This window comes from Mirounga leonina, unplaced genomic scaffold, assembly GCF_011800145.1.
Source record: "Mirounga leonina isolate KUSES-001 unplaced genomic scaffold, KU_Mleo_1.0 Mir_152, whole genome shotgun sequence".
Lineage (NCBI taxonomy): Eukaryota > Metazoa > Chordata > Mammalia > Carnivora > Phocidae > Mirounga > Mirounga leonina.
The window spans coordinates 6,299,232-6,311,350 of record NW_023270380.1 but is presented as its reverse complement, the minus strand read 5'-3'; the positions used below and the strand labels follow the sequence as shown (position 1 = coordinate 6,311,350).

Here is a 12,119-nt window from a genome sequence, read left to right as displayed (position 1 = left end):
CTATGTAGACATTTATAAATTTCTTAACTACATGAACATTTTTTAAACAGCACAGCAGTCACTTTTAAGAGCACATCAGTCAAATTTTCCAAAATGTAATATTCTATGACAGTGTCTGTCTGTTTCTCGCTTATGAGGAAGACAAAGTATAGAATTCCTCCAACCAATAACCGAACCTATTATTTTCACAGAGATCTGAGCAGGCAAATGAACTAGTCTGTGATTTAAGTATTTTGGAGTCAGGGGCGCCTGGGTGGCTCAGTCATTAAGCATCTGCCTTCGGCTCAGGTCATGATCCCAGAGTCCTGGGATCGAGCCCCACATCGGGCTCTCTGCTCCGTGGGAAGCCTGCTTCTCCCTCTCCCATTCCCTCTGCTTGTGTTCCCTCTCTCGCTGTGTCTCTCTCTGTCAAATAAATAAATAAAATCTTTAAAAAAAAAAGTATTTTGGGGTCAGAAGGTTTGGGATAGTGTTTTTTCCCACTTGTGTCAGAGAAAATGTGTTAAATCTGTATCACATGTCTATAAAAGTTACTGTTGATATTTGTAATTCTATTGAAGATATCAAAATTACTTTTAAGCTACTCATTTATCTTCAAAATATCCGCAAGACTTGATTATCCAGGATACTTATTGTAATCAAAAGTCGCCTTGTAGGAAAAGGCTGTGTGAGAATCTTCTTATAAAGAGCACTTTGCCACAAGATCTCCTAAATGTTAAGTGAGATTTGAAATGTTTATTCAGTGTTTAGGGAATAAAAATCATCTTTTCTTTTCCTCTTTCAGGTGTAGATTTGAAGCCTGAAGCAGAAGTTTTCAGTGCATTAAGCAGCCCAAAGGACTTGCTTGAAAACCTCACTGAAGGGGAAATAATATATCCTGAGATTTGTATGCTGGAATTAAATTTGCTTTCCACTGGTAAAGCCAAACTTGATGTACTTGCCCATGTATTTGAGAGTTTTTTGAAAATCATCAGACAGAAGGAAAAGAATATTTTTCTACTCATGCAACAGGTAAAAGAGGCATTTAGTTAAATGTGGTGAATATTTATCTCACACATGCCCCAATCACTCATTTCCTTATTTAGAACCCAACTTGTCTGAAAATTATTTGAGATGATTATTTATCTTTTATAATACCTTAGATATGTTTTTATGTACAAGTGGTATTCTAAAAATCTTCTAATTCCATTGTTCTCTAAAGCAGCATAAAAAATGTCATTGGCTAACTAATCCTTGTATATTTCTGAGAATGGGCAATATTTTGTAAATTACACTTAATAGTCATTGTTTTTGAAAAACCAGAAAACCAAAACAGTATGAAAAAAATAAATGTATAAACCACCTAAAAAAAAAAGAAAATGAAAAGTATGTAATTGTACACATAGCTTTCTTCCCAGTTACTTGAAAATATTTATATATGTATATACAGTAGAGTATCAAATAATTTATTATGACGTTACAGTTGCTTCATGCTTTCATGAGGTAAGAAATTTAATTTCTTATGTTTTGTTTTTTAATCTTCAGGGAACTGTGAAAAATCTTTTAGGAGGGTTCTTGAGTATTTTAACGCAGGCTGATTCTGATTTTCAAGGTGCGTTGAAACTGTTAGTTTTACACAATAGCTTTGAAATTATTTTGTTGTTATGTGAAATGAAGAGTTGATAATAATGACTTCCATTGGCATAGTGCCCTGTGATTTCAAAAGTAGCTTTATATGCATCATCTCTTTTGTTCGATAGACATAGTGTAAGTATCTTGATTTTATAGAGAGGACTGTCTTGATTCCAAGGGATTGAGTGAGTTGTTCAGGGTCATGTACACAGAAGTGGTCTTGCAAGGACTGTTCCCCAGTCTAAGTATGGTGTTCCTGCTTTATCAGACATTGAGTGCCACTTTCCACTCTGTACTTTCATAGACATTTGAGGAATTCATAATGAATATATAATATGGCAACATATAATAGAAACTTCGATTTTAGTTGGAGAAGTCTAACGTACATGAAACATTAATTCAGGTTTGTCAGATGTTTCTTCATGATTAAATTCGAGTGATGCATTTTTGGCAAACAGACCTCATAAGTGACGTTGTGCCTTTCACGGTGCATCATATTGTGGTTCCTGATGTCCATATCTTATTACTGTGATCATTTGGTTAAGGTGGTGTCTTGCTGAGTTTCTCCTTTGTAAAGTTACTGTTTTCTCTTTATAATTAGTAAGTATCGTGTGGGGAGATAACTTGAGATTATGTAAATATTTTCTTTTCATCATACTCGAACCCACTAATCCTCAGCACCCATTGATGATTCTTGACTGAAATTGTTAATACTGTGGTATTTGCCAAATAGTGATTTTCTATTTCCATTACTCCTTTTATATTTATTAATTGTGATTATACAGTAAAGAAAAGCTTTTCCTTCTCCATTTACTTATTTAGTATATGGGTATGTTTATATTTATTGTGGTAGACACTTAGTGGGTCCTTTAGATCTGAAGACTTATTTCTAGCTTAGCTCTGAGAAATTCTATTACGTTACCTTATTTTTAATATTTATAGCATTTTTTTAAAGATTTTATTTATTTATTTGACAGAGAGAGACACAGTGAGAGAGGGAACACAAGCAGGGGGAGTGGGAGAGGGAGAAGCAGGCTTCCTGCTGAGCAGGGAGCCCGATGCGGGGCTCGATCCCAGGACACTGGGATCATGACCTGAGCCGAAGGCAGACGCTTAACGACTGAGCCACCCAGGTGCCCCTTACATTACCTTTTAATAACAGTTTTATTGAGAGAGAATTCGTATACTACACAGTTCACCCATTTAAAATATACAGTTCAGTGTTTTTTGGTATATTTGCAGAGTTCTGCAACCATCACCACTTATTTGCTCTTACGAATAATGCTATGAACACTCATGTAGTAGTTTCTACATGGACATGTGTTTTCATTTCTTTTGGGTCCAATGGTAACTCTATGTATAATCAGATGAAGAACAGCCAGAGTGTTTTCCAAAGTGGCTGTGTTATTTTGCATTCCACCAGCAGTATATGAGGATTCTAATTTCTTTACGTCCTTGCTAACACTTGTTATGACCTGTCTTTTTGGTTATATCCATCCTTGTGGACCTGCCATGTTATTCTCATTGTGGTTTTGATTTGTATTTTCCTGATGGCTAATGTTGTTATGCATATTTTCATGTGCTCATTGACCATCTGTGTATCTTTCTTGGATTTCTTTAGAGAAATTTCTATTCAATCCTTTACCCATTTTGAAATTGGGTAATTTGTGGTTTTAATCATTGAATTTAAGAATTTTTAAATATATTCTAGATAAAAGCCCCTTATCAGATATGTATGATTTGAAATATTTTCTCCCAACCCATGGCTTATCTTTTCACTCTCTTGGTGGTGTATAATTGAAGCACACATTTTTTATTTTGATGAAGTCCAATTTATCTGTTTTTGCTTTTGTCACAATGCTTTTGGTGTCATATCTAGGAAGGTGTAACTTACAGTCACAAAGAAAAAATAATTTTCTTCTCTCCACGCTTTCTGTTCTCTTCTTTTTTACATCCTAATTATAATCTTGGCCCTTCCTGGATTGATCTTGCATATGTCTTAGATTTCCTCTCACATTATCTACTTCTCTCTTCTTGTACCATGTTTTGGGAGATTTCTTCCATTCTATTCCAACCTTTTGTTCAATTTTTAATTTTGGCAGTTATCTTTTTTTTTTTTTTAAGATTTTATTTATTTATTTGACAGAGAGAGAGATAGCGAGAGAGGGAACACAAGCAGGGGGAGTGGGAGAGGGAGAAGCAGGCTTCCTGCCGAGCAGGGAGCCCGATGTGGGACTCGATCCCAGGACCCTGGGATCATGACCTGAGCCGAAGACAGACGCTTAACGACTGAGCCACCCAGGCGCCCGGGCAGTTATCTTTTAATATTTAAGAGCTTCTTTTTGTTTGTTTTCTGGCTATTCCATTTACATATAAGGATATAATATCTTCTTAAGTATATCTGGATTTAGTAATTAACATTTTAGAAAGATATCTTCTCTACCCTAAATTACTTATTTTCTCTCTGGGGTCAGTTTATCAAATTGTTTGTCTTTTATATCTTGGTTTTTCTTGTTTATATTGCTGATTCTCAAATATTTTGTGAACCTGTTTTGCCCATTTCTATATAAGAAAGCTGTTGGAGTTAATGTTGTAAATTTGCTTTCCTATTTGGCATCTTCCCTGAATGGGCAATCCACTGGAGAGCTCTGTGTGCATGTACCAGTGGATGATAGAGGCTCCCCAAATACCGTAATAAAAAGAGCTTCACTTGGGAGGGCCATTAGGGCTACTCTTACCTCATATGGCATTTTCTGTACATTAGAAAAATATGTCCTCCACACGTAGGGCTTGGCTAATGAATAGTGTCTTTGTGTAAGAGAAAGTCGTCCCTTCATCCAGGCAACACAGCCCAATGCCAGGATGCATGGCTTGGTGTGAATACCATTGCAGTTTTCTTTTAGCCCATATTTTTTCCCTTGGTGAAGCAACTTGGCCCATCTGCAGATTGTACATGTATGCCTGGTAGCCTGATGCTAATGTCCCATGGTCCATCTCAGCCTTTGCCTGGCAATCCAGTGAGTTTCTTTAAACAGTTATCAGACTGGGGGCATAAAAGTAAAAGTTGAGCTATCTGTGCTCTGTATTCAGAATCAAGGAGAGAGGTAGGTGTTTGCAGACAGACCTTGTATTAATCCCTGCATTTGTAGCCCCCTTCTTACTTCCTCTCCAGAATGTAGACAGACAGATGGGCTCTCCATTTCTCGGAGCCCCTTTGTAATTCAAAGAGATTCGAAGCTGCAGCTTTCTCTTTTATCTCTCTGCCCTTCCATCTTCAAGAAATATTTTTAAATCTGATGTGCCCCTGGCGCCCACTGACTCCCCCACTTTTTTTGCTGTTATGAATTTCTTTCTTTTTGTAATTCTGTACTTTAAGTTCAGTGGGTTTGCAGTAGTAGACAAAGGCAAATTTATATAAATATATATATCTTCATTCCCTCATTTTGAACTGGAACTTGCTAGTTTTGAACTGAAAAAAAAAAAAAAGTCTAACGCGCATACATACACTTTACCTTGATCATATTACTTTATCCCCCAACCTGTGATTATCTAACACTTTATTTATAGTGTTTTTTTTTTTTAATCAGAATCCTAGTTAGGTTCATACATTACAATTAGCAGATCTATCTCATGTCTACTCCCCCCCACCCCCTTGCCATTTTTTGTTGTTGTTGAAGAAGCCAGGTCATCTATCATGAGGCATCTCCTGCATTCTGAATTTTGGCAATTATGTCCCTGGGAGGTTGTTTAATATAATCCTCTCTATCTTATATTTCCTTTAATTGGCAGTAAGATCTAGAAACCTAATTAGATTCGGATTCCATTTTTTGACCGGAATATCTTACAGGGGGATGCTAGGAGCCATGGATGGTCATAGCCTAGGGACTTGCAAAGTGGTAACATGCTGTCATTTCATCTTCTTGGATAAGCTGGAATACTTAAAACTTGCTCTCATCAACTACTTGGTTATTCTAAGGTATAATTCATAAAGGAAAGGCAGGAGAAATACTTAATTATTTTCCTTTATTTCCTAGTTTTCATAGTTCTTACTCAAAAACCTTTCATGGGCTCGTGTTACTTACAGGATAAAGTCCATGCTATTTTGTAGTCTTGTTGCGAGTTTCTTTCCAGATACCACATCAGTTCACGCTTCTACAAAACATGATGCTGAAACAGGGCTTCTGTCCTCAGCTTGCACATCAGGATTATTTCTGTCATATCTAAAATGGAGATAATATTTCATTTTTAGGACTTTTTTGGGTGAGGATTAGCTGAGATAATGCATAAATATACTTTGAACACTATAATGTGTGCTACAAATATTAGTTACTTTATTCTAAAAAGTTCTATGAATTTATGTACTACCCATTATATTTTATTCTAAACCCCACAATGGAATGAGGAAAGTGTTCAAAATAATTGTTCGTGATATTTAAATATTTTCATAATCTTTAATATTTACACTTACATATATGTCATCTAATCTAGAAAGTAGTAGTTATAATTTAAACAGTTTCAAGATGAAAAGGTAGCAGACTATTTTATGGTAACTGACAGTCAACTTTTTAAACAAATACTGTATTAATTTATGCTTCTTTAAATAATACCTCTCCTGGGAATTAACCAATCTTTAAGAAAAGTGTTTTTTTTTTTGTTTTTTTGTCAGTGGGTTGGTTTGCATTTAATCGTATTGCTATTTTTTCAGCACATTTTTGGATTATTAGTTGTTTGTAATCCATTGAAGATGTGACAATAGTATTTGATCTCTTTCAGTGAAATTGTCTGGAACCTTTAATTATGTATTGGCTTTAATTTTTTTCCCTCTATCTTTCTTTAATTTAGCATGCCAAAGAGTGTTGGTGGATCTTTTGGTATCTTTGATGAGCTCAAGAACATGTTCAGAAGAGCTAACCCTTCTTTTGAGAATATTTCTGGAGAAATCTCCTTGTACAGTAAATATGCTATAATTAAAAATTTTTTTCCCTGATACCTAATAGAGTATTTTTAAAAATGATTTGGAAATCACTAAGCTCTCCCTTTTAATGTGGTAATTATTATACAGTCAACTCCATGTTATTATGTGTAAAGTTCTCGATCATTTTATTATTTGCACATATTTTAACTTTCACTTCTGTTTTGGCTAACCAGTCATATCATTGGGCTCATAGTTCCATTGCCTCATCCCACCCCCAGTCGTAGTGTTTAAGAAATGCTAAATAATTTTGATTACTAAAGAGAACTTAATTATGAGTAGTTTGTACCATTTTAAGGATTATCCTCTTTTTAGAAAATTATTATCTACCCTTCAGGTATCTTCTATCACTTCTTTCCATTGGTGTAGCTTAGTGACTTTTCAACTGTTCTTTGCTGAGAAACTCATTTTTATAATAAAATTTTGACTAAAGGATAAGCAAATAAAACAGAAAAGTTTAGAGATACTTTCTCTGAAGCAAGGTCGAATGTTCCTAAGCCCTGCCCATTTCACCACCTTACTCCAACTTGTGGACCCTGACAGGTTCTGTGGAACACAGGGTTAATAGACACTAATGTAGACACTTGATAAGTGACTGTATTTATGGAATGTTTCTTTTACTTTCCCTGAGTGCAGTTCTCATTATCATCATCAACATTAGCTGTTATTTTTTGTGTAGGGCATACACTAGGCAGGATATTGGACTAAATTTCTCTTCTCTACTTTACTTGTCTCCTTAGTCGTTACTTTTCTCTTTAAATGTTCTTTTCCTCTCTTATCTTTTCTATAATTCTACATTTCAACTTAACCCAAAATTTATAATTTATGAATAAAACCTAAAAACCCTTATTTTGGTTACCAAAAACAGATGAAAGAAAATTTATTTGATTAGGGAAAAGTCATGTAAAATAAGTTGGAAAGTATTGAGCCACTCAATTTTATGAAGTCAGTCATGCTATAAATATCATTCAGAATCTGGAGAATTTGTAAGGTCTCTGGTTCTATCCCTCACTTAAAAATAATTGAGAGAAGCAACTATAGCCTACTAGGAAATAAACATCTTTCTTTGATAGAAATTATTGTGGATATAATTATTGTAGTTAATATCTAACTTAAAACCAACTCATAACTTTTAGGGTTGTACCAAAAAAGCACCTAAATCTAAAATTAACTGCAAGAGATTAGCATTTTAAGAATAAACTCTCTATTTCATATCTTATGAACATTTTAATCGTATGGTAGATAGGAAGATATTTAACTAGGAATGCTGATATGTGTGTGGGTATGCTTGGACTTTCATTTATAACCAGAATTTCAAAATTATTATGTACCTTGTGCATCTTATGTACATAATTGTAACACTTTATTTTTCCTTTTCTCTAGGAATTTCTTCTTCTGGGTATTCTCAAAATTATTGAAAGCGACATTATGATGAGCCCTTCCCAGTACCTAACCTTCCCTCTCCTGCATACTCCAAATTTAAGCAATGGCGTTTCATCACAAAAGGGTCCTGGGATTCTAAACAGTAAGGCCCTGGGATTATTAAGAAGAGCACGGAGTTCCCGGAGCAGGAAAGAGGCCGAGAGTGGAAGCTGCCCCCAGCATCTGCTCTCCTCTTGGCACGTAGCCCCGGTCCACTTGGCCTTGCTGGGCCAGAACTGCTGGCCCCACCTGTCGGAAGGCTTCAGCGTCTCACTGTGGTTTAATGTGGAGTGCGTCCACGAAGCTGGGAGAACCACGGAGAAAGGAAAGAAGACCAAGAAAAGAAATAAATCCTTAATTTTACGGGATAGTAGTTTGGATAGAACAGGTATGATGTTCCTGATATCTGTTACCTGGTGCACTAAGCCTTTTCAGACGGCAATTTTGGTTGAGCTGTAAGAATACGGTGATGTTCTCACGTGCTCTGAGTATGTACTTCACCCTAAGTGCCTTAGTGATGGCAGACCCTGACTTACCAAAGCCTCGGTTGTCAGATAGCCTTGAAAACTTCATTTTCTTCTATATTTTTGCCTTGGGACTGGGAAGTGGGGGTGCTGTGGCAGTGGGATCACCGCATATCCAAATGCCCTGGGGGGTCACCAGCCCCATTTCCTGCCTCTTCCCTGGTCCCATTACTGGATTAGGGTGACTCCTGATGTTAGAGAGGAAAGGATACAACCTTAGAGCCACTTTTCCGTCCTTCTGCTCCCTACGCCCCAGCCCCTACGAGCCCCATTTCATCTCCTTTCTCTCTTGTAGTTCAACTCTCCTCCTCCAGCCACATCTTACCTCGGCGCCCCTCTCCTAGTTCCTGTCACCGAATGTCTGGATGCGTCAGCCTTTCTCCGGAGTTAGACTCATTCCCATTCCAGTGCTTTCTATAACTGATCGAATCCTTTTTACGCTTTCACAAAACTGTGTCTCATTCTTCATATGACGAGGGCAGGAAAAATATGTTCACTATAAAGCAGTTTATGGTGGTGAGAAGCAACACAGAGCTAATTGTTAGGGGCCATGGGATGAATGAAGTCACTAGAGGAGGCAAATGGTTAGGGGTTTATGCTTATACAGCGGTCCTGGCCTCTGGAGCTCTTCATTGCACGGAGCTTACACACCCCACTGGCGCCCTGCTTCAGAATACTAGGCCTTCAGGGCAGGTCCTCTGCCGCTGACTCACAGATAGAAAGGAAAGTCCTTAATGACACTCTCAAGACTGAAGAGTGGGAAAAGGCACCTGATATCCACAGCTGGAGCTCTGCATCCACTTCTCCAGACACATTTCTGTGTTATTAGCACAGCATACTTATGTCCTTTTGTGGGTTAGTCTAGGAAGACAAACTTTTTAAAAACTTAGGTAGCTTTAGCATTTCTTTTGTGAATCAAATTTTTACACCTAAGAATGATAGCTCCGAAGCGACATCCATGTGACCCTGTGGATGCTGACACTGTCTCATGTGCATTGGGTGCTCTCTGGATGGGCGTCACTTTGCTCAGCTCTTTCTACACACATTTTTAATCCTCACAACAATTCAGTAAGGTAAGTGCTCATGCTGGCCATATTTGCAGATGAAATCAAACAGCATGACCAATTTATATAGCTGGCGAGTGATGGAAAGGGATTTAAACCCACCTATATTCAACTGCGGAGCTTAAATATCACCCTGACACTATAAACAGTGCAGATTGCTTTCTCATATTTAAGTGGGGGCAGTCCCAATGCAAACAGGCTCTTATAAAATGAAATAAGTATACACAATGACCTAAGAAAAGTCAGCATTGGGAAATTTTTAACAGTTCTATTATAAAAATATATTAGAAAACGTATTTTAGAAAGATGACTCTGTATAAACATTTAGCAAGAACATTTAAAAAATAGTGTATGTACCAAAATTTTGAAGGGAGTGATGAGGAAAGTATTACAGTGATAACGCATCCTTTCCTGCTAAACCTACTTAGTGACACTGAGTAAGTTATTGAACCTTTCAGCACCTCAATTCTGTCACCCTCTTAATGGGGACAATAAAATTTGCCTCATAAGATTGTTGTGAGCATTGAATTAAGAAATATTTGTCATATTCCTACTTTACAGTACCTGCGTACACAGTGGTTTTTGTTCTAGTCTTTTAGTACAAAGTCAGATTTGATACGGAAACGTTAGTATCATATCAGCCATGAATTCTCTATACATCTCATATCTTGGGCAGTAGTCCCCAAAATAATCAATGAATTTAACTCTTCCTTTTAATAAAAGACTACTATTGTTTAGGGGGAGTATTCTGAAAAATTGGTAGTGTTTATACCTGTTGAAAAATGGCAAAAATATATACACAGTCTAATAACTATATATATCTATATATCATCTTCTCTGAAAGGCAAATCGATTTAAAGATAAAGCATATGGCATTATGTCAGCTTGCCTTAGAAAACATTTTAGACTTTCAGAATCACTTAGCAATTATATTCAAAGATGACTCATCATGGAGTCTGCACAGGAATATATTTACTGATTTTTTAAAAATCATGTTATTGTAACAATTATAGGATGACTTTGGTAGTGCCATGTGCCAATGGTGTGTGCTCCCTGGGCCGGGGTCCTAACGTCAGAGTGGCCCAATCCAATCAATAAAAGAACTGTGGCACAGATTGTAATAGGTCACTGCAGTGACATCACAGGGGTTTGTTCATTCCCACAATTAACTGCCAGTTATCATATATTTTGAAACATTTGATAACTTTTAATGCACTCAATTACTGTTTTCACTCATGGTGCTCTTTTGGAGTTAATGTCTCAACTTTGGGAATATTGTTTGGAACAGGTCAGGTTCAGACATCCAAGTAAATAATTTACTGCAAATGAACAACCACGCTTTGTGTTCTTTTAAATTCACTTTTCCACTCAGTTTTTTATCAGCTGCTTTACTGATTATTCTAACATCTTTTTATCATAGGGAACAACAGACCAGAAGGTGCAGAGTACATAAATCCTGGTGAAAGGCTCATAGAAGAAGGATGTATCCATATGATTTCATTGGGATCCAAAGCTCTGATGATCCAAGTGTGGGTTGATCCCCACAAAGGCACTTTTATCTTTCGGTATTGATTATCCTCAACCCCCCCCTTTTGAATAGATCATGTATTTAAATAATTTATATGCTAATAAAGATCATTACAGCAAATCAGGAAAATACTATTTAAAAAGAAGATACATCCTAATAGTTATTAATACCACCTCTGTAGCAATATATTATTCTATCCAAAAATCTATAACTAAACTCTAAAGTAGATTGTGTTAATTCTCAATTAGATTTTAGACCAAATGCTCACTGAAGTCTTATCTATGGAAGTATTCTTTCAGATTGCAGTCACCCTAAGATATTATTCTCAGACAGTTGTTTTCCTTGCAGTTTATATATTTAATAGCCATTATCTTATAAACTTCAGTTCTTCTTGCAATCTTGTCTTTTTTTCCTATGTCCTTTGTTCACTAGTATAGATACAAATCTTTTACTTGTATTGAGTATGAATAGTATGATACTATTTTTATAAAACTTTAAACAAAAATATGTTATTAGGGGATATATACTTTTTGTTATATATGTTATTTGGAACTTTATATACATTGTATCCTAATTCTCTCAGTAGTCCCTCCAAGTAGGGGAGCCCTTCAGGACATCCTGGCATTTAGACTTTTATGTACAACATGTATTAATTTTTGTATGAACAAAATATTACATTGTAATTTCTAAAAGGGCAATGTAGAAATAGTAACAATAAAGGGTTTTTTTGCAAATTGAATTTTTAAAATTAGTGCCTAAATTATTAACACCAGCAAATGAACATCATCTATCTTAGCTCATGAATTGAGGTAATAATATAAGAAAATAACTAAGCAGATTTTATGGTGTAAAACAAAGACCTACTGACTTTGCAAGTTTAAAAATAGAACTGCTTTTTAATCTCATTTAAATATCTAGAATTATAGTTATACATTTATTAAATGCTGAGATCAGAAATTCCACGTTTTCAGCCTATACTTTTTCTTTTGTTTTTGTAG

The 12,119-nt window shown here is 36.0% G+C and overlaps 1 protein-coding gene across 3 annotated transcripts in view; it reads left to right on the top strand.

The window, feature by feature from the left end:
* The window catches only part of LYST (lysosomal trafficking regulator), a 182,324-nt gene that overhangs the window by 67,133 nt on the left and 103,072 nt on the right, over positions 1–12,119 (top strand). For all 3 annotated transcript variants that reach the window (XM_035008510.1, XM_035008509.1, XM_035008508.1), the window contains 5 exons: positions 785–1,011; positions 1,525–1,591; positions 6,454–6,563; positions 7,967–8,393; positions 11,014–11,158. In XM_035008510.1, the coding sequence (XP_034864401.1) occupies positions 785–1,011; positions 1,525–1,591; positions 6,454–6,563; positions 7,967–8,393; positions 11,014–11,158 (976 nt within the window). The remainder of the gene's footprint in view (positions 1–784; positions 1,012–1,524; positions 1,592–6,453; positions 6,564–7,966; positions 8,394–11,013; positions 11,159–12,119) is intronic.